The sequence below is a fragment of the Rhinatrema bivittatum genome, chromosome 9, assembly GCF_901001135.1.
Source record: "Rhinatrema bivittatum chromosome 9, aRhiBiv1.1, whole genome shotgun sequence".
NCBI lineage: Eukaryota > Metazoa > Chordata > Amphibia > Gymnophiona > Rhinatrematidae > Rhinatrema > Rhinatrema bivittatum.
Genome location: NC_042623.1, coordinates 64,627,595 through 64,655,140, shown reverse-complemented (window position 1 = coordinate 64,655,140; position 27,546 = coordinate 64,627,595). Strand labels below are relative to the sequence as shown.

General features: G+C 44.6%; 1 protein-coding gene across 7 annotated transcripts in view; it reads right to left on the bottom strand.

Annotated features, from left to right (window-relative positions):
* The window catches only part of TBC1D22A (TBC1 domain family member 22A), a 970,480-nt gene that overhangs the window by 700,458 nt on the left and 242,476 nt on the right, over positions 1–27,546 (bottom strand). For all 7 annotated transcript variants that reach the window (XR_003858779.1, XM_029617102.1, XM_029617099.1 and 4 more), the window contains exon 7: positions 21,808–21,933. Coding sequence is in view for 6 of the 7 variants with exons in the window: in XM_029617102.1 (XP_029472962.1) it covers positions 21,808–21,933 (126 nt within the window). In the remaining variant the exon portion in view is untranslated. The remainder of the gene's footprint in view (positions 1–21,807; positions 21,934–27,546) is intronic.

The following is a 27,546-nucleotide window of genomic DNA, read 5'->3' as shown; positions in this document are numbered from 1 at the left end:
ACTAAGCTAAAAAGAAACATAATGCCTTCATTGATTGACTCGTACCGTAAAAGCTTGCCGGAATAGCCACATTTTCAATTTCTTTTTGAAAGTCTGCAAATTCACTTCTAGCCTTAATTCTAGTGGTAGGGCATTCCATAACCCTGGACTTGCAAGGGATAGTGCTCTTTCTCTTATTGTATTTAAAAGTGCTAATTTGGGGAACGGGATCATCCTATGTTGTCTGTCTGTATCCACAAAGTTTTGTGTGAGAGGCAGTGTTTGAAGGCATAAAGGCCATGACGCGTGGCTCGAAGCTCCAGGAAGTTGATCTGAGACTTTTCATGGAGTAGAGTCGACGCATTTTGGGTTTGGAGGGTGTTGATACGAGCTTTCCAACCCAAGTTGGATGTGACCGTGGCCAAGATCATCTGAGGATTTGGTTACTGGATCGGTGATATGGATCAGGGACGAAAGCAGTTGAATGGCTTAGAGTCACTGAAATTTTAAAATCCATTGAGTTTTTCTCATGGTTAGTCTGGCCATAGGAGTGACATGGATCATGGAAACCATGTGGCCCAGCAATAGAAAAATTGATGGGCTGAGGCTATGTTGCAAGCGCGCAGAAATGTGGACAATTTGATAGGATGTCTGTGTGATTGGTTGGGCGGGAAGGCCGTTGCGACTGTAGTGCCCAAATCTGCTCCTTATGGGATTTATGGTAGTTGATCAGAATTCCTGGCCAAATGTAGTAGATTTATAGTGAGTCTTAGAGAATTTAGAGCTCCTTGTTTGGATTGACTCCTTATTAGGCAGTCGTCCGTCCAGGTAAGGAAATGCGGTGAATGCTGTTGTTCTTTGTAGATGAGCGGCAGTCACTGCTAGGCATTCGGTGAAATACACAAGTTGTCGAAGCTAGTTCGAATGGCAGAACTTGGTATTGAAAATGTTGATGACTCACTATGAAGCGTATAGAAAGTCCAAAGAATAGAGGCAACCCCCTTGTTGTAGTAAGGGAAGCATGATGCCGAGAGACACCATTTTGAACTTTTCTTTCTGAAGAAATTTGTTGAGATTCTGAGGTCCAGGATGGGTGGAGGTCGCCTGTTTTCTTTCTTGAAAGTAGGAAATAGCGAGATTAAAATCCTCTGCCTTGTTGCATCCGGGGAACGGTATCCAAGCCCTGGTCCTCAGTGGGATGGACCGTTCTGTTCTCTGGCAAGGTTGAAAAATTCAGGAGCCTGCCAGACTGGCGGAGCTGGTGTGATCTGGATATCAGTTGGTCTCACGCGGGCGCGGGAGCGGTAAAAGGTCCTTCTAGCCTCCCTTTTTGCTGTGCAAGAAACGTAGAGAGCTGTCACAGGGTCTCATGGTGGTCTTGCAATTGAGCCATTGTCTGCTGGACCTGTGCACAAAGAGATTATCTGCGGTGCATGGCAGATCAGCTAGTTTATCTTGGACTTCGGGCCATAAATCAGGGGCCGTAAGCCAGGTCTGTACGGAGTCCTGTTGCTGCAAAGGGGAGGACGTTTCGAAGCAATCATATGTTGCTCAAATTTCATATGGATGGTAGAGAGGTTCCCTTGGTGTTGTGTCAAATATAGCTGGTAAATAGCAATATGTGACATCAATATGGTTCTTGGAAGAAGTTACAACCTAGACCCTCCCGAAAACTTCTAGTCCTTTTTAGTGAACAGGTCAAAAGGGATGGTTTCAGACACGTCCTTTACTTAGGTCTCAATGGGATCAGTACCGAAGCGGGATTAGAGTGCCCATCGCCCTTCGAGGATCCCGAGATAGGTATCGGGGTCTATGGAGACTCAGAAGGATGAGTCGGCATTAATGATTTAGCCTGTCGTTGGTAGGTGCCACGAGGACGGTGCCATAACGGTGGCGAATATCGATGGCTCCGGTGTTAGTAGATTCCGGAAGGCATCGAGGACAGCCTGACAGACGAGGACGTCCCGCTCCTCCCTGGAAGGCTGGTATAGGTAGCGCAGCTACAGGGGGAGACAGGCTAGGCATTACTGGCACTTCCACATGAATCTGTGGTGGCTCAGTACCCAGCACCGGTGTCGGTGGGGAACAACTCGGTGCCTCGGGTGTAGAGGAGTATGGAGACTCTTGTATCCGGGCCCACTTTGCAACTGGCTCAATGGACATTGATGCCGGTGTGGTATTAGTGCCGGCACCGAATGCGGAACCATGTCGGTGCCGGTGACGATGTTTCCCTCGGTGCTCGGCCTGGTCATTCTCCAGCACCAAGGAAACTGCCACCGATCTCCAGAATGGCATCGGCGATGGATGGTTACCATGGCAATGATGTTTCCCTCGGTGCTCGGCCCGGTCATTCTCCAGCACTGAGGAAGCTGCCACCGATGTCCAGAATGGCGTCTGAAACGGATGGTTACAGTGGCAGTAATGATGTTTCCCTCGGTGCTCAGCCCAGTCATTCTCCAGCACAGAGGAAGATGCCACCAATGTCATGAATGGCGTCGGTGACGGATGGTACCGTGCCGGTGACGATGATTCCCACGGTGATCGGCATGGTCATTCTCCAGCACCGAGCAAGATACCCTCGCTGTCCTGGATGGCATTGGTGACGGACGGTCACCGTGCCTCTACTGCTCCTGACATTGTTTCCTGCCCAAGGGCTGCACGGGGCTCTGGGTTGAGAACCCGAAATATGGAGCATTTTCTTTAGTCGAGGGCATCGATGGAGGTATTCATGGCAGCTTCGATAGTATCGAAGGCATAGACGAAGGCATCGACGGCAGCCCTGGCGGCATCGACGGCTATCACAACGGGAACCATGGACATCCCTCTAGCCCCGATGGACCCGGTAGAAGATCGCAGCAAGGACACTTGCAGGCATCGTGGGGTGGACCGAGGGTGATAGACATAGGGAGAAAAGAGGGCCGCAATTCGGTTGGTTAACCCAGGGGAACCGATAGTGAGGTGACAGGAATTGACCGGAGAAGAGGGCATAGTACTCACTGAGCGTCGATGAAATGTTCGCGAAGGAAGACCTATGTAGGGAAATTATTTGTGAACTAAAACTTCAAGTGTTTCCGTGAGAAAAAGTTGTGAGAAAAATCTCACAGAGCTCCTAAACACGAGGCAAACTGCAAGCGCGGAAAAAAGAGACTGAAGGGAGACCCCTGTGGACACAGGGATCATGGCATGTTGGGCATGCTCAGTGGGCCAGTCAAGTTTCTAGAAACTTTGACAAAAGTGTTCCGAAATAGGGCTCCGCCTGATGACGTCACCCATATGTCAGGACTACCATCCTGCTTGTCCTGAGAGAATGTAAGGACCCGGAAGTAATGTTTGAAGGGGAGGGCAGCAAGAGTATATAATGAGTGAAATCACAACCCTCTCACTCTCTATTCCCCATTCCTTCCCTCCCTCGAACTCACTCTTCCCCCTTCCCTCTCCTCCTCTACAGTCCCACCTCTCATTCTCCTACCCATTGCCTCCTCCCCAGAAGATGCTTCCACCTTTTGATGTTACTAATGGTTTTCAGTAGGGAATAATACTAGGGACAGTTAGCATCAGAAACAGAACTAATGGATCCATAGGGAAAAAGACTAGGAAAAATCTACTGAACAGTGGGTAATGTTATGGCACACACCTCCTGGCCAGCTAGTGGAAGCCCAAGTGGGTTGGGATATCCTCTGAAACTCTACCAAGTCAGCTAGGAGATATACAAACAAGTACTGCAACCTCCCTGGCTAGCTGCTTGAAAAGCACAGGGTGGCAGAAGCCCAAGTCTGAGTTGGGTTGCAATGACTTCCAAAGTCAACAAATGAAAAGGTGGGAGAAGTACACACATGTACTACAACCTCCCCAGTATTATCCTACCAGGTCTGCTGTTATATTCCATAGGACAGTGCTTCTCAATCTAGTCCTTGGGGCACACCTAAGTAGTCAGGTTTTCAGGAAATCCACAATGCGTATGCATGAGATGGATTTGCATACAAAAGAAGCACTACATGCATGAGACGAAATGAACTATGTCTCCGAAAACTCAAGTTTTAATAAATTAGTCTAGAAGATGCCACTCAACTCCTGTCTCTTTTTCTCCCCAGGCAAGTGAGCCACTGGATTTTTGAAAAGCCTGACAGTAAATAGCTCATAATTCCATGTACTGAAAAGTACTACTACTAAACATTTCTATAGCACTACTCAGTGTACACAGCACTATACAGACAACACATAAGAGACAGACCCTGCTCAATAGAACATACAATCTGACTAAGACAAACATATAGGTCAAGAGACTTTATGGAGTTTCATATAGAAAGACAATGGTTAAAAATTAGATTGAAGGTGGCCAGTTAGCTTAAATTTAAAAGTAGCCCAATAAGATGAGTTTTTAGTGGGATTTTAAATAAGGTGAGTGAGGGAGCATGATACACAGCTCATAAAGTCTATTCCAAGCACTTGGTGCAGCCAGGTGGAAAGCACAAAGTTGGAATTTGGAGCTAAAGGAGAAGGGCATACATAGGACTGACTTGTCTGATCAGTGGAATGCACAAAGAGGGGTGTAGAGAGAGATAAGAAAGGAGAGGAAGTGAGGAGCTGCAGAGTGAAGGTACTTGTAGGTGAGTAAGAGGAGCTTGCAAGAATAGACAGAGAGCCAATGCAGTGATTTCAGAAGAGAGGTTATATGAGTGTAGAGTCAAAAGCGAAAGATAATTTACACTGCTGAATTTAGAACAGATTTAGTGGAGAGAGATGGCTCACTGGTATATCTGTGAGGAGCAGACATAGTTCTCTGGCCTACAGTATTTAGATTCAAATATTGATAATTCAAATGGTAGCTAGGAAAGATTTTTTTTTATTTTTGAAAATCATCTTTTATTCAACCAGTTGCACAAACATATCAGTTAGATGACAGAAATAAACATAGTCAAATCTCCAAGAACTTGTAATATAAATAGCAAATATTGCTTACCTGTAACAGGTGTTCTCACAGGATAGCAGGATGTTAGTCCTCACATATGGGTGACATCACAGGATGGAGCCCAATCATGGAACACTTTTGTCAAAGTTTCTAGAACTTTGAACTGGCACCTACTGGGCATGCCCAGGATGGCACTAACCCTGCAACTAGCAGGGGTCCCCCTTCAGTGTTGTTTATAATTATGGGAAGTGCCAAAAAATAAAATAAGAAAACGTAACGAACCCAACACCACGGGGTGGCAGGCGAGTTTCGTGAGGTCTACCATCCTGCTGTCCTGTGAGAACACCTGTTATAGGTAAGCAACATATGCTTTCTCACAGGACAAGCAGGATGGTAGTCCTCACATATGGGTGAGTACCGAGCTGAGGATGTCCGAGATATGCACCAAATGTACCCCAGATGTGCAGCCGGCACAGCAACTGGGGTGGAATTTGGTAGAGGGCATCCTGAATCCTAATGGGCAGGCAGAAGGATGTTGTACATCAAGTTGTAAAAAGGTTGCGCAAGACAGACTGGCCAAAGGAATGGAATCTTGTCTTCCAGCCTTGTCCAAATAATGGGCTGCAAAGGTATGGAGAGAACTCCAGGTAGCAGCCCTACAAATATCAGGGGGTGGCACCGACCGTAGGTGCGCTACTGAGGTTGCCATGGCCCTGTTAGAGTGTGCTTTAACACGGTCTGAAGTGGAATGCCTGCTTGCTGATAGCAAAAGGATATGTAGTCCGCTAACAAGGAGGAGAGGGTCTGGCTTACCCACAGGTTGCCCCAATCTGGTGGAATGGAAAGAAACAACAGTTTGAGTGCTTTCCTGTGGGCAGTTGTACTGTCTAGATAGAATGCTAGAGCCCATTTATAGTCAAGGGTATGCAGAGCCTGTTCTCCTGGATTAGAATGGGGCCTTGGAAAGAAGGTAGTAGTATGATGGATTGATTAATGTGAAACTCCGATACTACCTTAGGCAAAAACTTAGGGTGAATGCGGAGTACTACCCGGTTGTGCAGAAGTTTAGTGTAAGGTGGTAGGTAACTAGAGCCTGTAACTCAATAACTCTGCGAGCAGATGTGATTGCCAGAAGAAAAATCCTTCATGTGAGGATAGCGAGATCACAGGATTGGAGAGGCTCTAATGGTGGTTTCATGAGCTAACCCAAAACTAGGTTAAGGTCCCAAGAAGGGGCCAGAGGGCGCAGTGGAGGTTTGAGGTGGAGCAAAGCCTTTCTAAAATCGTGTGACCAGGGGTGTATTGAAATGGGAACATCCCCAACACCTTCATGGAAGGCGGCTACCGCACTGACATGCAATCCTGATGGAAGAAGTTTTTAGACCTGACTCTGATAGTGCCAGAGGTAGCCCAGAAGAACTTCGTGGTGGACCAAGTGAAAGGATCAAGGGACAGTGAGAAACACCATGACTTAAATCTGTTCCATTTGTAAAAATAAGATTTTCTCGTGGAAGGCTTCCGTGAAGCAATCAGGACACGGGAAACTGGCTCTGAAAGGTTGAGTGGCTGAAGAATTAACCTTTCAACATCCAGGCAGTCAGGGACAAGGCCTGAAGATTGGGGTGGCATAGGCACCCATCGTTCTGAGTGATCAGAAGCGGGTCCTTCCCCATGGGAATGTGCCTGCGAATGGAGAGGACCTGAAGAATCGGAAACCACACTTGGTGTGGCCAGTGAGGGGCTATCAGGATCATGGTTCCCTTGTCCTGACGTAGCTTCACGAGAGTCTTTGAGAGAACTGGAAGTGGAGGGAATGCATAGAGGAGACCAGTGGCACATGAGAGGGAGAACGCGTCTCTTGGTAGTGAATGTTGGCTGCGCGTGAGAGAACAAAAGTTCTCTACTTTGTGGTTTTGAAGTGACGCAAAGAGGTCTATGTAAGGGTAACCCCAACGTTGGAATATCGAGTTCGCTACTGTGGGGTTGAGAGATCACTCGTGCGGCTGAAAAGTGCATCTCAGCCTGTCTGCCAACACATTGTCCCACTCCCGGCAAGTAGGTGGCCCTGAGGTACATCGAGTGGGAAAGGGCCTCCACCCATATCTGTGCAGCTTCTTGACACAGGAGGTAGGAGCCCATCCCTCCCTGCTTGTTGATGTACCACATGGCCACCTGGTTGTCTGTCTGAATCAGGATGCTCTGGTGGGAGAAGCGATCCTGAAACATTCTGAGAGCATATCTGATTGCTCCAGGAAATTGATTTGGTGTTTGGCTTCCTCTGGAGACCAAGACCCTTGAGTTTGTAAATTGGCACATGTGCTCCCCAGCCGAGGTTGGAAAGCATCGGTGGTAAGGGTTACTTGAGGATCTGGAGTCTGGAAGGTAGACCTTGGAGGATGATTGGTCTGATTTTTCCACCAAGCTAGAGACTGACGAAGTGGGTTGGTGATGTGGACAATGGTTGATAGTGGTTGAATGGACTGAGTCCATTGTGACCATAGAGTCCACTGCATGACTCTCATGGCCAAGCGGGCCATTGGGGTAACATGCACTGAGGACGCCATGTGTCCCAGTAAGATGAGAAAATGGCGTGCAGTTGAGCGTTGCCGAGATTGTAGCTGGTGTGCGAGAGAAGTGAGAGTAAGAGCTCGTTCTCGAGGCAGAAATGCCTTTGCTTTGAAGGTGTCCAAGTCTGCCCCTATAAATGACAAAGTTTGAGATGGGAACTAAGCAGGATTTTTTGTAATTGATGAGAAATCCTAGAGAGATCAGAGTGTGTAAGGTAAGACGTAGGGATGTCAGAGCAGCTTGCTGAATGGGAGCCCTGATCAACCAATTGTCGAGATAGGGGTAGACGTGAACACCTTGGGTCCTGAGAAAGGCTGCTACTACTACGAGACACTTGGTGAAAACTCGTGGTGCAGGTGCTAGGCCGAATGGGAGCACTCAGTATTGATAGTGCTTTGGGCCTACCAGGAATCTCAGAAATCTGCGATGAGACAGAGTTATCGCAATGTGTGTGTAAGCATCCTGGAGGTCTAGAGAGCAGAGCCAGTCTTCCCTTTGCAGAAGAGGAAGGAGGGAACCCAAGGTTACCATCTTGAACATTTCTCGTTCTTGTTGAGGACACGCAGGTCCAGAATTGGAAGTCAGTCAAAGATCTATGTATATTAAAACACGGAGTATTAGAATTGTGTGTTCAAAAGTCATCCACAGTGCAAACATATCTGTAAAAATGATAATGTTTGCACTGCGGATGGCTTTTGAACACACACTTCATATGTGATTCATTTCAAATTGTTTTCAAAATTGAGAAGTCACTTTGAGGTATATTTTTTCATAATACATTTTTTTACTTACTTTATTCATTAAATAGCTTGAGTCAAGCAATTTATCTCATAATGACTAATCACAATTTTAACACTCAATGTTTTAATATACATAGGTCTTTGACTGACATTTTAGGTATATGTTTTTAAATTGAGGTATATATTTTTAGGCTGATGTTATTTATTTGCTCTTTTATTCAATTTACATGTCTTCTGGTTCCTGTTCCTTATTTTAGTTCAATGTGAGGTTCTTAAAGTTGTTTTTATCTTTGTTATAATTTTTTAATTTAAAGTTATCTTGTTTTTTATACACTTATTTATGTTTTTGATATACATGTTTTAAATATTTATGATTGTGTCAATATGTATGTTTATTCATAGCCCCTGAGGCAGCCACTAGAAGGTGGCGAAATTCGGCCTGAGTGGGGCGATTTTTTATTTTTTTTTTTTTTTTATCAATTGTGTCATACATCTCCACCCATTAAGGAATTTGGAAAAGACTTTTCGGGCATCTATTCCTTTGTTTTTTCCTCCTGTTGGGAGTAGGGCACTGGTTCGATTACTCTGGATTGAAGGAGGAGGGAGACCCTCCTGATCCAGGAATAGTGAGTGGTCTGATGTTCCCCATGCCGGCCGAGGTAGGGAATCTGGTGGAATGGAGAGAAAGTTCAGATGGTAACCTTGAGAGATTATAGCAAGAACCCACTGGTCCGAGGTGATTGTGTGCCATATGTTGTTGAAATGGCACAATCGACCTCCTACAGGTAACTGCGGCTGTGGAAGCTGGCTGTTGCTCTCTATGAAAGAGTCAAAAACCAGAAGCAGGGCCTGGCTGAGGAGCTGCCTGTGGTTTTGGCTTATGAGGTTGTCGGGACTGGGCCTTCTGGAAAGGCTTAGTGGAGCGACCTCTAGATGGTGGTGGATAGGACTTCCTTTGACGGTAGAACAACTTTTTGGAGTCCTTCCTGAATGCTTTCTTGGCCGGAGATTCAGAAGGCATCAGAGAGAGTTGGCGAAAGAGTCTCATGATGATCCTTGAGCTGCGCCACTGTTTGCAGGATCTGTTCACCAAACAAGATTGTCCCTAATGCAAGGCAGATCGGACAATCTGTCCTGGACTTCAGGACGTAGGTCCGAAGACCTTAAGCCAGGCCCATCTTCTTGCAGAAATAGCAGCTGCAGATACCCTGGAAGCGGTGTCAGAAATGTCATAAGATGAACTTATTTCATGTTTTCCTGCTTCAAATCCTTTGTGAACCAGGGTTTGTAGCTGTTCCTGGAATTGCTGAGGCAGGGACTCTGCAAAGTCCTGTATTTGTTGAATAGGACTCTGATGTACTGGGTTATCTAAAGCTGGTAAGAAGCGATCCAAGAGATAAGCATTGATCCCTGGAAGACACGCTGGCCAATGGTATATCCAGGAATTTCTGCTCTTTGCCTGGAGGAAGGAAGAATGAGGCTTTTGAGCGCCAGCCTTCTTTTGGGCAGACTCAACAACCAAGGATTGGTGATCCAATTGGGGTTTTTGGAACCCTGGAGTGGACTGGACCAAATTATGAGGTATCTGCTTTTTGGTTGACTGGTGCCACCGAACCAGGGTGTTCCCAATTCTTCTTCAGAAGATCCAGAAGAACTTGATGGATAGGGATAGAGGTGATTTCTTTAGGAGCATCCAGAAATTGTGAAGCTCCATCATCTGGTGTCTATCATACTGTTCAGTCTGCAGTTGGAAGGGAACTAACTCAGACATTTCCTTCACAAAATTAATGAAGGACAAGTCCTCTGGAGGAGAACACTTCCTGCTTTTTGGTAGGAGAGGTGGTGATGGCAAATCATTGGTGTCCTGGGATGAGTCATCGGTCCAGGTATCATAGGGTCATCACCTTGCCCTCCAGGAACCTTAGAGGGATGGGACGAAGGTATTCCCGAAGGTCCCGGGTCTAGGCTTCGAAGCATCAAGGAGTTACTGGAGGCATCGATGAAGGTACAGAAGGCATCAATGGACGGATCGGCGGCACCGATGGCAGTAACGGTAACTGTGACATCGATGGTTGAGGCATCGGCAGGACTCCTGATGGAGGAAGACGGAACGGTGTTCTTCTCCCAATGACAGAGGAAGTGGAGAGGGCACCAGAACTGTCTGTGTCCCTGGATCCATCGGAGGAAAAGCGGCGTAGTAGTGCTTCCATCCTCGAGAGCAGTGGTGCCAGCGCTACCAGAATGGGATAGATGGTGGGTTTGGGAATCGGCACCGGCTTCGATGTCGGAGGAATCTGGAATCTTTGCATCGCCTTACCGATGGCCTCCTGAACCATCCAGTCCAGCTCTTCATGGAGACCTGGAGCGATCAGCCCCGGTTTCCAGAAAGGGAGAAGAAGGAGGGAAGAGGCATAGCGGGACCACAGTTAAAGGCGGATTCGCGGCTCCCAATACCCGTCCGGGTGAGGGTTGCCTCGGTGACACGGACTCAGAAAGGGTCGATGCCTATTCTGGACGGGGTTTCTTCAGCAGCGGCTCGGACTGATGGTGAGGTCGATGATTGGCCTTCGTCGATGGTCCGAGGCTTACGAGTCAATGCCGATGTTTCTCTCGACGATCCCCCTCGGTCCTGAGGGGGAACAGAGGTAGTCAATGGCTGGGAAGTCATCGACACTGGACGGACACGGCCGGTGCCAGATACTGGTGCAACGTAGATGGCGCCGGTTCGGACGACGTCGATACTATTGACAGAGTCAGAGTTTGAGACCGAAAGAGAAGTTCCATCTTCTCCATTCTGGCTTTGCGACCTTTTGGTGTCATTAAGGCACATTTGATGCAAGGTCAGGGACATCCTGCTCACACCAAGGCACATTACACAGACTTTATGGGGGTCTGTGATGGACATTTCTGCTCTTTGCTACTCTGCTCACCGGCTCACGCGACCGGCGCTGCCCGATCGGGGCAAGAGCCCCTGCATAGGGCCCTACCGTCCGCCACTCCAGCCGCCGAATCTGCTGCTTCCAGCCCGACCACGAGGCATGCCGCAACACTCCCTCAGCTCCACCTCCCACCAATTACAGAGAAGGTAGGAGCCGCGTTGACTCAGACGTCAGCGCTGGGGAGGCAGGCCCTACAAGCTTTTAAAACCGGGCCTGCAACTGCGGCCCTCTCTCTTTGCTGCTCTGCTCACTCGGCTCACGCGACCGGCGCTGCCCGATCGGGGCAAGAGCCCCTGCACACGGCCCCACCGTCCGCCGCTCCAGCCGCCGAATCTGCTGCTTCCAGCCTGATCATGAGGCGTGCCGCGATCCTCCCTGAGCTCCACCTCCCTCAATTACAGAGAAGGTAGGAGCCACGTCCCCCGGCCTATTCGAGGCCAGGCGTACCCAGCTGACATCATCGGAACCACGCAGAGGCATTCAAAGGGCCTTTTCCTTCCCTGGCGTTGCGCGCCTAAGGAGCGCGACCAAGGAGCCTGTCCCTTGGTGTGCCCCTTCATGCACACCTTGGCACCACCGTTAGGCCTGCCATCCTCAACCCAAACTGGTCAGCTCTGATCTTCAGGTTTGCAGGCCCGCATGAACACACAGACAATTTCAGGCCCTTTAATCTCAGGGCTTTTCTTTCCTTTTTAACATTTCTGTGCCCAACTCCCAACTTTAGCTGCTCAGCACCATATTCCAACTATGTATTTACCTCTGCTACATATTATTGTAAGTATTGCACAGTTTATGTCTCAGTTTTATCTTCTAGCAGCTGCTCTATCTGGTACCTTGCTACGTAATCCCATCACTTAGCCTTCCTATTGCTAAATTATTGCTTTGTTCCAAACCACAAGTCCACTTTATTCCACTGTTCTCCCATCCCTCCTCCCCCCTCTTCTCCACTTCCCCTGACACGCACTGTAAACTTCTCTCCCACCATGTCCCCATTCTCCCACCCCTCTCCCACTTCTTTCCCCATACCCTGACCCCCCTCCCTCATCATCCTGCAATCTCGCAGGCACAATGCAAATCCCTCCTCCCCATCCTTATATCCCCCCTAACTCAGCTTCTCGGCATCACCACTCTAATGCTCATGCTATTTAATGCTCACTCCCATTGCCAAAAAAACCCACATCCTAGATGACCTCATCCACGACTACAAACCAGAAATCTGTGCAGTCACGGAGGACATGGCTCAAGGATACCGATACTGTCATCCTTAACCAGCTCCCTGCTTCTTCTCGTGATATCTTCTCCATCCCCAGGCCAAGAAGGAAAGGAGGCGGCATCCTCCTTATCTCAAAAAACCCCTCAAACTCAGGCCCATGAACATCAACCCCCCGCCCAAACTGGAAATTGGTATTTTTAAATCCACCAACTTCCAAATATGACTCGTCTATGCCCCCCCTGGTCTCCTGGAACAAAACCCCTCCCCTCTCATCGAACTAATCACCACTAATATAAACAATGAAAAACCTGCCATATTACTGGGAGATTCAACCTCCATGTAGACTCCACCCCCCTCTCACCGTCCTGTGAAACCTTCCTCACTGCCCTGCAGGCACTTGGTTTCACCCAAACCATTTCAGCCCCCACACACATAGCGGGACATACACTGGACCTCATATTCACTAACTCTGGCATCCAGACCCCATCGCCTCCCACGTGTACACCTGTACCGTGGTCTGACCATACACTTATTGGACCCGCATTACCTCAATCCCCACTATTCCCTGCAATCACCCCCAGAATAATAACTCCTTCTCATACCGTAAATCCTGTAACACTGAAGAGCTTACTTCTGCCCTCTCCGAATCCCTGAACAACCTTGACTGCTCCTCCCCTGACACTGCACTCAGCTCCTGGGTCAGCATCACTCAAGACATCGCTGACAAGATATGCCCCTTCATCACCCGCAAGCAATGCACCTCCCCCTCCAATAACAAACCCTGGTACACATCGGAACTTCACCAAATGAAGCACAACCTAAGACTCAAAGAAAGAGCTTGGCGTAAAGACCATTCCCCACAGCTCTCCACCTCCTACAAATCCTACCTACACTCCTACCGCCTTGCAATTCAGAATGCCAAGCGAGATTACTACGCCTCTAAATCCATCAGTACACATTCAACCCCAAAGCCCTTTTCTCCTATGTCGCAGCCCTCACCAATCCCCCCACACCCAGCATCGCTGAGGAAGAAATCAGCACAAAATGCGAAGAACTTGCCTCTTTCTTCCACAACAAAATAGCTAACATACTCCTCAGGTTTCCCCCTACAGCCTCCAACACATACCCCCCCCCCCCAAGCCCAACCACAATCCCCCCTCCCTTATAAACTCTTCTCAACACCATTGACCCTCACCTCATCTAAGGAAATTGAGGCTATTCTCAAAAAATCTAAGCCTGCATCCCACCCATCTGACACCCTTCCCACAAAAACGCTCCTCTCCATCCCCACCACGATTGTCCAACCTCTGGCAGACATCAACAACTGTTCCCTGTCCTCTGCGCAATCCCAGATACCCCTCAAACACGCCGTAGTTAAACCCCTCCTAAAGAAGCCCCTCCCCTTGACCCTAAAGACCCCGCCCACTATCGTCCCATCTCCAATCTCCCCCTTCATCGCAAAAATAATGGAGAAAGTAGTAAACACCCAGCTTATGGAGTACCTCGACGACAACAACATACTCCACTCCTCACAGTTCGGCTTTTGCAAAATCTAAGCACTGAGACCCTCCTTCTATCCCTCTTGGATTTTCTTCTCACTGGCCTTGACCAAGGCCAAAATTTCCTCATTGCTTTCCTTGACATCTCAGCAGCCTTCGATACGATAAGCCACGATCTCCTCCTCTCCCGCCTCATTGACATTGGTGTTTCTGGTACTGCACTCCTGTGGTTCAGATCCTACCTTACCAACAGACGCTTTTCCGTAAAACTTGGCTCTTCTGAATCCTCCCTCTTCACCCTACCGGAAGGAGTACCCCAAAGCTCCTCCCTCTCCTCCACCCTATTTAATATATACCTCCTCCCCCTCTGTCGACATCTATCTGATCTCGGACTCAGATTCTATATGTACGCAGATGATGTCCAAATCATCCTACCCATCCATGAATCCCTAACTGCCATGCTCTCCTTCTGGGACAAATGTCTGGCCTCAATTAACACCCTGCTCACCTCCCTTCAGCTCGCCCTCAATACTTCTCTAAAACTGAGCTCCTCCTCATACATAACCAACAGTCCCTGATGCTGACCACTTCTGATGACCTATTGCTTACCTCCCTCAGATCACAACCCTACGTACGAAACCTAGCGTTCTCATTGACCCTCATCTGAACCTCAAGAGCCATGTAAACTCCGTCATAAAGGAGGTTTCTACAAGCTCATGGTCATAAAAAATCTCAAGCCCTTACTCCACACTCATGATCTCAAAACTGTTATACAAGCTACCATAACATCAAAGCTAGACTATTGCAATTCATTGTACCTCGGCCTTCCCGCCTCCACCATCAGAACCCTTCCAGATACTTCAAAATGCGGCAGCCCGGATAATCAGTAACGTACGTAAATCTGATCATATAACCCCTATCCTCAAAGACCTACACTGGCTCCCCGTATCCTCCCGTATTCTGTTCAAAACCCTCACCATCATTCACAAAGCTATCTACACTCATAACTCCCTATGGCTCAATGAACCACTCCAACCAGTTCATTCTGCTCGCCCCACCAGAACAAACTTCAAATGCACTCTACAAGTACCGACACTCAAGAAAGCCCGTCTCTCAGCAACCAGGTTGCGTGCCCTCTCAATTGAGGGCCCCATCCTCTGGAACTCTCTTCCTCCCAACCTCCGTCTGGAGGCAATGCCCTTCCAAATTCCGTAAATTGATAAAAACCTGGCTCTTTCACCAGGCCTTTCCGGATTAACCTCTGGTCAGGCCCCCCCCCCCCCCCCCCCCCCCGCACCCTCACTTTTTTTAAATCTATTACCCCTCTAATTCTTTGTATTTTACATTACAAAACACCCCCTATACACTTTTTTCTCAGTTCCAGCTGTAAATTTGTAAATTAATGTATTCTTGTATAATCTACATACTTGTTAACAATGTTACCTCTATTTTGCTTCCATCCTTCAGTTAGTCTTTGTTCAGGTTCCACCGTTTGGACCTTCTATCAGTTGTTCCCCCCACCCCTGTTAATTGTATTTTCCACCTTTTTGTTACTATGTGAACCGATATAATGTGTATTTTAATGTCGGCGTAAAAAAAAAAAATCATTAAATAAATAAATAAATAAATAATAAATAAATTGTGCGAGCACAGTCAGGGCACCGACGGAACCCCGACACCATGGCCTTTGAAAAAAAAATTTAGCCGCGGTGCAAATCGATGGCCAGTAGGTCACGAGGGCCAAATTTGACGGGAATCGACCGGAACCGGGGTAAAAAACTTACCGGACCACCGCGGAAGTAAAAAATTGACTAGGGGGACCCCTGAGGGGTATTAAGTATGAAGTAATTCCGTGAGGAAAATTCCTGTCAGGAATCTCTGTAGAGCTCCTTAACCCGCATGGCTACTGCTACGTGGAAAAAAGAAGGCTGAAGGGGGACCCCTGCTGGTTGCAGGGTTAGTGCCATCCTGGGCATGCCCAGTAGGTGCCAGTCAAAGTTTTAGAAACTTTGACAAGAGTGTTCCATGATTGGGCTCCATCCTGTGATGTCACCCATATGTGAGGACTACCATCCTGCTTGTCCTGTGAGAAAATACCATACAACAAGAATATAAGAATAAAAAGTCCAATAAGGTATTTCCTCTTACCATCAATTACGTACTTGGCACCATTGTCTATTTTCTTGCTTTTACCTAAGACTCACTCAACCCTCATTTATTAAATGATTTTTCCCCACCTTCTGCGACTCTTACATTGCTTTCCAACATACCCACTCATACAGTCCTACTCAACTGACCCACCTAGGAGAAAGAGACATCCAAATAATTTTCCACATCTTATTCCTACCACGCCGCCCTATATCTTTAAGCAAGTAAGGATTGGACAGATTTAGCTGGCAGGTGTTGGAAAAAACCTATTCCATGCTTCCACATATTCTTCTGTCACCTTCCGCTTAACATATTTCACATCCATATGCTCCAGTGTCATATAATCAGACATTCTGCATTGCCACAAATTCAGAGTAGGGGGGAGATCTTCTTCCATCCATTTGAGTAATACACTTTTACATGCAACTGCAAGAACGAATAAAATGAATCCATGCACTCTTTTTATTCTCAGAGACCTGCGAGAGATCCCCCAAAAGCAATACTAAACCTTACTGAGGAAGCAGTACTCTTGTACACTTATGTAACATATGGATAATCTGATCCCAAAAAGGTTTTCAATCTTTCAATATTTAATAAATCTGTGTACCATGGATCCATTCTCTAATTTACATCTAATCCATAAGGGAGAATCTGTCATTTTCATATCATAATGACTGAGGTCGACTAATTAAGTGAGGTGCTTAATTACCTAATCACCTTATACTATGATTCCAGCAATACCATATTGATATATCTTTTATGAAAACCATTGCATAAATCCTTCATTTTCTCTGTTGACACATATACAAGCAGCTCCTTGCTCCAAAATACACTTAGCCTAGGCAACTCCTCAGAAACTTTGTTTGTTTACAGATGGTATACCACTGGAAAATGGAGTTCTTAGCTTCTCCTGTGTTTTGTGCTGCAAAAAGAAAATGTATTCAAGCTTACGTTCTGCCTTCATCCCTTTAATGGATTCCTAATAATGCCACGCCTGAAGAAATTCAAAAAAGTGAGTTCTGGGTAGACCATATTGAAGTTGCAAAGTCTGAAATGATTGGCATGTCAGTAACTTGTCAATCTCCCATATGTCCCACAGATGATACCCGCAAACTTGGCACACTCCTGAAATAGCTGGCTATATTCCTTGCCAGGCAGAAAAGTTTTATTCCACAGGAGGTGCAGGAATAACGATGTTGAGCGCTTTCTACCACTCCAGCTAAGAACTCTATTTCCCAGTGGGAAACGAAGCAGTGTTTCCCAGGCTGGAGGCACAAAACCACATGGACTACAGCCTTGTCTAATGCAGATAAAACTTTATTCAGTTACAGAACTTCAACACAACAGAATGACTTTGCAAAACACTTCCCACTCCTTGAGCTTTGGGTCAGCATAAATTTACAGGAGCTGCCACTCCTAGAGATGGAGAGGCCTCCTGAACCAGCTGAGCTTACACTCTTATGCTCCTCAGCTGGTCCCACCCTCAGGCTTCTCCCCTGCCCTGCAGGGCCTCACCCACAGAGCTCTCTTCCTCTGTGGGATTTAAGAACATAAGAACATAAGAATTTAAGGTGGACTAGGCCTCTAGCCTGGTCCTGCACATATAGCAAGGGGGAAAAACGGGGTCACTCCATTACATACCTCCTCCCAGTTTGGACCAAGGGTCACTACTTCCCCCTGGATCCCATCCAGGGAAGCACCACACACCCAACTCCACTTCATTCTGGCCTCCCCACCAGGCTAGGCTGGGGTCAGGAATCTAGGGTCAGAGTCACCCCCATACATTAGGGTTACCTCAGACAACACTGTTAGTACCACCCACTTCGGCCCTCGCCTAATGTGCACCACAGTTCTTTATCTGAGTCATCTGGAGCTCCGGGTTCCATTCCAACCTAATGGGACTCTTTGGACTGGCTGTGAGACATATGGTGAGTATTCTTCACTCATTTCTATGGTGCTTTGTGCCTCCTCTGCACTGTCACAACTAGCACCTTCTGGTGATAACGTGGTACCCCCACATTGGCTCCTCAGCAGCCTCTCTTGCTGAGGTCTACACGGTCCTTTGCGCACACCAGTCTTTGCCCCCTCCTTCTGGGCGCTCCATAGCAGCATCTCCATCTGGCTTCTTTGTATTCTGTCTCACTAGGGACCCCATGGCCTCTACGACCTCTTCAATTGATCCCTTGGCAGCACCTTCCTCAGGCCATTCAATTCTGCTCTTCTTCTGGGTAGTTTGTGTTGCCTCTTCCCCCAACCAGGTTCTCAACACTCAGGGTCTATTTTGATTTCAGCCCCATTTCTGCATCCCACTCCCCTCTGGAGTGGAATCTCTTTGAAGAGTCAAGCACCAATCACATAATTCAAATGGTTGCTGTCCCTTCTTCAGCTTTCAGGAGCCCTACAGCCTTGCCAGGCTTCACTCCTGGCAGGTTTTTCTCAGTTCACTCACTAATATACTGTTTTTTGTGGCAAGTTGCCTTAGCTCCCTCTCCATTTGAGGCGAACTCTGCTGAATTCCTGTACTTCAGCGATCAGCTTTAGCCATTTAATTCTGTCTTCCTCTCTCTGGGAATCTATGGCATCGCTCGCCCCACTAGCCTGGCTGGCCTTTTTTTTTTTTTTGTCTGTCACACCTCTAGTCTCAGGTTCTCCCTCTCCTCCAGCTCTTGAGAGTGAGGAACCCCCACTAAGCAGATGTATAAGGCTGTTTTCTTTCTTTCTTTCTCCTGAATTGCAGTACACCCACTGGATCCAGATCAGGTTGTTTTTGGAAGTACTGCCCAGGCCTCTGGCCGTTGCAGTCTCTGCCAGGGACCAGTCCTTGTTTCTGCACTTGCTAGCAGTTTCACTTTCAGTCTCGGCCATGTCCTGCTCCAGCCACAGTGCACAACTGCTTTTTCTCTCTTTTTTTTCTTTAAAAGGAAAAAAAAAAAGCAAAAAAACTCTTCCTCACCAGCACTGACTGTACTGAACATAACTGTTCTGTCTTCAGACAGGGCTTGTACCCTTATTCTATAAAGAAAAACCTAGCCTGCCTGCAGACCCCCACAGATCCCTCTCTGGTTTAAAGGCAGTTTTCATAATTTTCTAATATTCTGAACTGAACCCATCCAAGCCAGCTGCTTTACCCAATTTTGATTTTGGAATAGCTACATTAACTTCTGTTTCCTTTACAGGATCATTTAATTTGTCCAATTGGTCCTCAGAGAGAATAGACCAGCAGAGGCTTTGAAAAAACTCCCGTCTATAATGTTCTTCCCCATGCAAGGGACTATAAAGAGGCTGATAATATGCTAGAAAACTTCTTTCAATTTCTTCTGTAGTATGCCCTAACTTCCCTTTCACTTCTCATATACTTATGACAGATCTTTGTCCTTTAATCGTTACCAGATTAGCTAGCATTTTGCTTGCTTTATTGCCATATTTATAAAGTTTGTATTTGAAAAAATTCAGCAATTTTCTGGCGTTTTGAAATAAGCTATTCAGGGCACCCAGGGCTTGTTCTCATGCCTGTTTATCTTCTGCAGCTAAAGTGGTTATATGTTTAGCTTGAGCCTGCTTGACAAAGTTAGACAGTCTCAAAATTTCAGCATTCCTGACTTTGGTTTCTTTGGCCACATATGCTATCACATGCCCCCTCAAACACTTTACTGGCTTCCCACAGAAGAGACAGTATCATTGAAAGACTGAAGATACTCTTGAAATCCCTGATCCTCAAAGGCCTGGATTCATTCTCCAGTTAACCACTTGCTGACCAGTATCCCCCTAGTTCCATTCCTAAGGTGACTGGTGCATAATCAAAATAGATATTATACCAATCTTTACTTCCTTCACCATTAGAAAAGAGTCCGTCAGAAATTAACAGGCAATCTAATCTTGAATAGGTTTTATGTGCATTGGAATAAAAGGTATAATCTTGATCTCCATAATGGAGGATCCACCATATATCAAGCAGTTCTAGCTCTGCATTAACAAAATTGACCCCCGATTCCTGTTTGAGCTTATATTCTTTCGCAGGTTGGCAGTCTATTCTGCAATCTGTGACCATATTAAAATAGCCCCTATAATTAATTTGTATTTAGGAAAATGCAACAGCACAGATACCAGCTCCCTTATAAAAGTCATGGGAGTATGTGTCGGGGGCATATAGTATACAAAACTCTAAATGTTATACAGACTACCTAAGGCCACAAAATACCTGTTTTCCTCATCAGCTATTTGGTGCTCTAGTTGAAAGGGTGTTTTTACGAATTAATATTGCCACTCCTCTTTGCCCATGTGTATAGGAAGAGAAGTAGCATTGCCCCACCCATTCTCTTTTCAACTTGAGATGTTCCTCTCTGGTCAGATGCGTTTCCTGGACCATAGCAATATAAATCTTTTGCTTATTGAATATAGTCAACTATTTTTTTCATTTAATTGGTGAAGGTATTTCATCTATAATTCATCATGTACATATTTACTTTAACCATAACCTATTATCTAAAAACATGAAATCTTACAAGCCTACCGAACTTTTTCCCCAAGTGCCATCCAGCCTCGATTCTCAAGACACAGCAAGTAGAGCCATCCAACAAGCCATTCAGAAACCAATAATCTCCTTGTCCAGCACAGTTTCACTAATATTTGTCTCTCACTCCTGGGCCATTTCTTGCTACCCCATTCATACTGCCATACACACTGCCTCAACCACACAAACATACCCCACATCCATTTAGTCAACATTCCGAAAAGCCTGTAGCAACAACTTTGCTAGCCCTATTCAAAATTCGGGATATGACAGTCTAGTTCTTCCTTTCTGATTGCACATTGGATTGATGCACGTGTACGTGATCGCAAACTATCGAGGTTGCAGGGTGCACCAGCTCAACTCACGTGGCAGCCAGCTTTCAATAAAATCAGTAAGCTCAGAGTCTTCCACTGTTTCAGGCAATCCCACAATCCGCAGATTGCTTCTACAGCTGTGATTTTCCTGCTCATCCAGTTGCTCAGTCAATTGTTTGTTTTCAGCTTGTAGTTCTACAATTTGCTGCTCAGTGTGAACAATGCAGTCTTCTTATTCCACAATTCTTTGTTCCACCATTTCCACCAGTTTAGTACTGAACTCCAGGTTGCCTTTGATCTCCTCCATCACTGATTATAATTTAATGAGGTACTTATCAAAAGCTTCCAAGACAGTTTTTGTTATCTGCTGCAGTATTTCCTCCATCACCATCAAGATCTGTTCTCCACTTTCCCTGGAGACCTGCTGTACGTCAACGGCCTTTATTTTCTCTGGAGTGCTACACGGTGCTTTCACCCTTATTTCAAAGTCCCGGTTAGCACAAACCACTACTATTAGCCCCAGTTCCTTGCAGAGAGGTTGAACTCTCTAACTCTGGTGTTTTTTTGCAAATTTGGCCACAGACATTAGTTGTGAGTAGATTCAAAGGATTTTTTCACATCTCTGTGACTATGTAAGGCAACAGCTGTTTAGCAATGAAAAAAACTGTGCAATTTGATGAAATTCTTGATAAACTCTGAACTGATAAATTGAATCATGTTTAGCATGATACACAATTATCCCTGTTAACACAGTGAAGTATAGTTCCACATTTCTATGAACACCAAATGAATTAATTTTTCATGACTATACTTCAACATAAGAACATACATTCTGTGGCTGTTACCATTTGTTTTCAATATTCACTAATCATTCTCCATCAAGATTTCAAGTTCTTTAATAAAGGGACATTTCAATCTTCACCTGCAATGAGATTTCAACACTAATATTGCTTTATATAACTAATAATAATTTAATAAACTCTAGTACCTGTCGGTATGTGCCCTGATATGTATCATTCCTGGAATCATAATATTGTTCAATAAATGCAAAATATTCTTTTTGTTTTCTCTGTAGAGTGCCTTCCCTTCGTTCTACATTTGCTGGAAGGTAACCCTAGAAAAACAAAGAAAAATATATTCTGAGATACATATATGCAAACAATAGAAAAAAGTAGGAAAGCAAAAGGAAGGAAAGTTTGGTAATAAATTTCTCAATAACTTAACGGTGCTCTGGAAGGAAAATTTTTTTACTCCTAAAACCTTACAGTGTGCTATGCCACAGGGCTCTATATGATCTCCAACTCTCTTTAATTTATAACTTTGCCCATTATTGGATGTCATCAGATCTTTCAGCCTTCAATTTTAATGTTATGCCAATGACATTCAGTTAGACTGCCCTTTAGCTGCAAAGTGAAAATCTGTTACATCCATCAACAATTGTCTTGAGAGTATCTCAAGATGGATGAAGATGAATCATCTAAGTTGAGCCCTGCAAAACTGAAAGTACTTTGGGTTAGCAACGTTGATCCAGCAGAGATTCATTTTCAATCTAAATAAGGAGATAAGGAGATATTCTGCCATTAAAACCAAAGGAAAAAGCCCTGAGAACACTGGACTCATTGTTTTCTCTGGAAGATCTCATCTCTGATACTATGTGGACAGCTATGTTTAAGTTTGTTCAAGTGCTGAATTGAAATCATTGCTGCATGCCTTGTCCTTAGGCATGTTAATTATTGCAGTTCCCTATTGGTTGACCTTTCTGGATAAAAGCCTCCAGAGATTGCAGATGATTCAAAACATGGCAGCAAGGTTATCAACGGGTGTCTATTCAGAGAACATATTTGCTAATGCTGGCTGGGCTGCACTGGCTTTCAGTTTAATAACATGTCATTTTAAATTATTATGCCTTATATTTAAGGCTTTTAAATGGGCACCGAGATCAGCGTTACCCATGCAAGTTCAGGATTTCCCATACATCATGGCTTGCCGTACAGCTTGGAAGAGACTATGTTCGCAGTTGCACATCTCGTGGAGGACGTTACTATTTACAACCATAGCAGGACTCCCAGATTTCTCTCCTAGCTGGGAACACTCGGTATTTACTCAGTGGAAGACAGCAAACCTTACTCACATACACCAATTACTTGACCCCAATGAGGGCCAACTAGTTTCTTTCACAGAGTTGCAAACCAAATATGGATTATCGCATAGAAGTTTTTTTGCATATCTTCAAATACATCATTTTATTTATACATGAGTGAGAAACATTCCAACCACCCACAACATGGATAAATTGAACCTGTTTCTCTCCCCACACCTACAACGTGTAACTTTGGAACCTTCGGACCAGATAAAGCAGTTGGCTGACAAGTGGACTCGAGATCTAGGTTGTCAGATTTCCACAATCCAGCTAGTAAAATGTTTCAAAGCCACAGCAAGTTGTACAGAGAATGTACAATTGAGAGAAACTCAATATAAACTCCTGCATCACATATATGTTCCGCCATCCCTGGCCTACAAATGGCGGCTGACTACCTCAGTGTCCTGTTTAAAATGTGGAGCGGAAACTGCCACATTACATCACAATTTCTGGGAATGTGAAGATATTCGGCGGTTTTGGACTAAGATATTGTGATATCTTGGCCACCTACTCACACGGGACTTACCCATGGATCCGAAGCTATGTTTACTACACCTCCTCAGGGACACGGTGCCAAGGATTCAGCTACAGGGACAGCGCCTTTTCTTGGCAACTCAAGAAATCTTAACACAAATGGCTTGGCAAAGAAACCCCGTCTTTCCTACAATGGAGATTAAACTTCATAAATTGGCTATCTATGTGCAGCTATCAGCTAAGACTTCAGCTTCTGCAAAGAGATATGAGGTGTTTCTGGACATTTGGAATTCATACTTACTGTCTCTCAATGAGCAGACTAGAAGCAAAATTTTGGACCTCTTGAATTAAATTTGGGACTTGCGGCCTATGGGCCAGGACATTTGCACTTCCCGCTAGGACAGTATCACGCAAGACTCATTGCCAGGAAAGAAAGACAGCCTAACTCAACGACATGGATCTCCAGGTCAGCGCCTAGGGGAGGGAGGGGGGAGTTGGGGGGAGGGAAGGGAGAAGGAGGGAAAGAAGGATAATCCTCTGAACTTTATGTGAATATAGCATATGAGGAATGGCCTCCTAGGGTTCTATAAGCACTATCAGAACTGTGTATTGGTATTATCATGCTTCATGTGTTTTCTTGTTTATTATTGAAAGTCAATAAATAAATGTTAAAAAAAAAAAAAAAGATCCAGTGTTTGGTTTTTCATACTGTGAGAACTGATGGTCCCTGTTATCTGAAATAAAAATTATGGTCTAGCCAAGGAGCATCATTACAAATGCCATTGTTTAAGGAGGTAGATAGAATCCAGCTTAAAACTCTGATGTTATCTATAGCAGGTCCTATGCTTTGGAACCATCATTCTAATTCACTCACAGAGGAATTGCCTTTACATTCTTTTAAAAAGCACCTTAAAACATTCCTTTACACTGGCAATTAATTTTGTCTGTGGCTATTTGAAGATGATCCCTTGGAACTGGTTGTATGATCATCTTTATGGCAGGATTTATTCATTTTACTGTCTGTAAATGTATGTTATTTTTTATGCTTTTATTGCTATATTATATTCATTGTAAGATAATGTTTTTATAAATAATGTACACAACTTTTTTCAAGGTCTAAAAATGAGCTAAATAAACAAACCCTCGAAGGATACTTTATATGCATGTGGCAAAATGTTTTTTGGGTCTGATGAAACTAAATCAGTACTTTTTGCCCTGAATGCAAAGCTTTACATTTGGTACAAATCCAACACAGTACATCATCCATAGAACACCACTCCTACTATAAAACATGGTGGTGGCAACATCATGCTATAAAGATGTTTCCCCCATTGACTGTGACTGTGGCACTTACACAGTAACATAGCAACGACAGCAGAAAAAGACCAAATGGTCCATCCAGTCTTATGGTAGTAAATGGCACTCTGTGCAGGTTGTCCCATGTTTCTGTTAAGAGTAATAACTGCTGCTCCATGCAAGTTACCCCCAGGCCTTATATTAAGGTAGCAATATTTATAATCAAAACCAAGCAACTGTCAAACCCATAAAAAAAATTAATGCTAGCAACATTTTTACAAGGAAGGAGCCTTCTTGACAATTCAGACAATGCTGCTTGAACATGCTTTGCTTTTGAACTTGATCGTAGAAGCAGTCCTGTGCTTTTTCCCTGATGTCTGCATATCAATACCCCAGATAATAGAAGTCATTGCTCAGAGTTGTCTGTCATCTGAATCCAATTCCTCTTTTTCCCCTGTCGTAAAAGAGGAGAGTGATGTTGCAGTTGCATCAAAAGTATCAAGGTCAATCACCCACGCCTTCTGTTAAGAGTAGTAACTGCCACTCGTGCAAATTACCCCCATGAACCCTTTTCTTCATTTCCAATCTCTAACTTCTAGGGATCCACAGTGTTAATCCCTTGCCCTTTTGAATGTGTTTACTGTTTTCATTCTCACTACTCTTCCAGAAGGACATTCCAGGCATCCACCACCCTCTCCATGAAGAAATATTTCCTGATGTTGGTTCTGAGTCGTCATCCCCTGGAATTTCATTTCGTGACTCCTAGTTCTACTATTTGCTTTCCAACAGAAAAGGTTTTAAGTTCATGCATCACTAAAACCTTTCAAGTATCTGAAGGTCTATATCATCTCCCCTGCATCTCCTCTCTTCCAGGGTATGCATATTCAGATCCTTATGCCTCTCCTTATTTCTGATACAGATCCCACACCATTTTGGACACCCTTCTCTGGATTGCCTCTGTCCTGTCTCTATCTTTTTTGAGATATGAGTTCCAGAACTGAACACAGTATTCCAGATGAGGCCTCACCAAGGACGTGTACAAAGGCATTATCTCCTTTTTCTTGCTGGTTATTCCTCTTTCTAATCAGGTAGATTAGCATTCTTCTGGCTTTAGCTATTGCCTTATCACATTGCTTTACTGCCTTCAGATCGCCAGACACTATCACCTCATGGTCCCTCTCCCAGTTCATGCACATTAGACTTTCATGCCCAATATCAATCAGCAATTTTGGATTACTTCACCCCAGATGCATAACTCTGCACTTCTTGGCATAAATCCTAGCTGCCAAATTTTCAACCACTTTTCAAATTTTCTTAAATCACTTTTCATTCTCTCTACTTCTTCAGGTGTGTCGACTCTGTTGCAGATCTTAGTATCATTGGTAAATAGATAAAATTTACCTTCTATCTGATCTGCAATGTCTTTCACAAAGATATTGAGCAGAACTTGTTCCAAAACTGATCTCTGGGGCACTCTACAGAAAAAAGCTATGAATGGAGAAAAAAACTGAACTGAGAATAAAAAACTATGAACAGAGAAATGTACTTTAGGAAAATCTGCTGCCCTCTGCAAGAAAGCTGAAACCGGGAAAGAAGTTCACCTTTCAATAAGACAACCTGAAGCACATAGCCAAAGTAACACTGGAATGGCTAAGGAACAAAAAAAGGTAAATGTCCTGGAGTAGCCCTGACAGAGCTCCAATCTTAATCCAATCAAAAATCTGTGGCATGACTTGAAGATTGCTGCCCATCAACATTCCCCAAAAAACTGATAGCTTGAATGGTTTTGTAAAAAAGAATGATTTAATACTGACAAATCTAGATGTGTAAAGTGATGGAGACCTATACCAACAGATGCACAGCTATAATTGCTATCAAAGGTGTTTCCACCAAGCATTGACTCGGGGTGGAGACTTATCCAAATGGATTTCAGTTTTTGTTTTTTGGATACGTATTTGCTTTGTCCTTCAATACAACATTTTTGGTCCTAAAAAGTATGGAGTATGGTGTGTGGACAAGTGGAAAAAAATCAACTTTTAAATACATGCAACCTGAGACACTGATATAACAAAATGTGAAAATATTCACGGGATTGTAGACTTTCTGTACCCACTGTATGTTTATGAACAAAATACTTTTATAAGTAAAAAAATATAGAGATTCCTAAAATCTCAACAAATTGGTAAATGGTTTAAATGAATCGGGTGATTACAACTGTATCATATGTTTTGAGGACTAACATGGCAATCATACTAGTTCATTCAGATTTAGCTTTGAAAAGGATAAAATTCACTTACTGATCAAAACAGAGTAAATTAAATTTTGATGCCTTAATAAAACCAAAAAAATATTATGAAAAACTTGATTCAGTTTTATTTAGAAGTTAAAAAGAAGATATTGAAAAGGATTAAGCACATATAATTGTAGTAAGTTGCAATGATGACTGTTTCAAATATATACAACTGACCATGAATTAAATATAAGCAACTAAAATTATCAATTGCTTGAGGCATTTAACAAGTTCTTGAGCAAATTCTGGCTGTAGCAACTGAAAATTTGTTAAAATAAAAAACTGTGACAGGGTAGAGGTGACTTATTCCAGTCTGTCAAGACATTTTTTTTTTAATCTTTCCAGAATTTTAAAGTTGTTTTAAAGAAAAATGCTATTATGTAAAATTTGGGGCAAATGCTATATGGCTTGCTGCTTTGTTGTTTTCTGAACCCTGCCTTAGATTTGTCATGAAAGGCACTTTTCCTTTGAAGGACCTTGGCTCCATGTCATTTCCAGCGACATGATGGAATAGCAGCTTGTGAGTC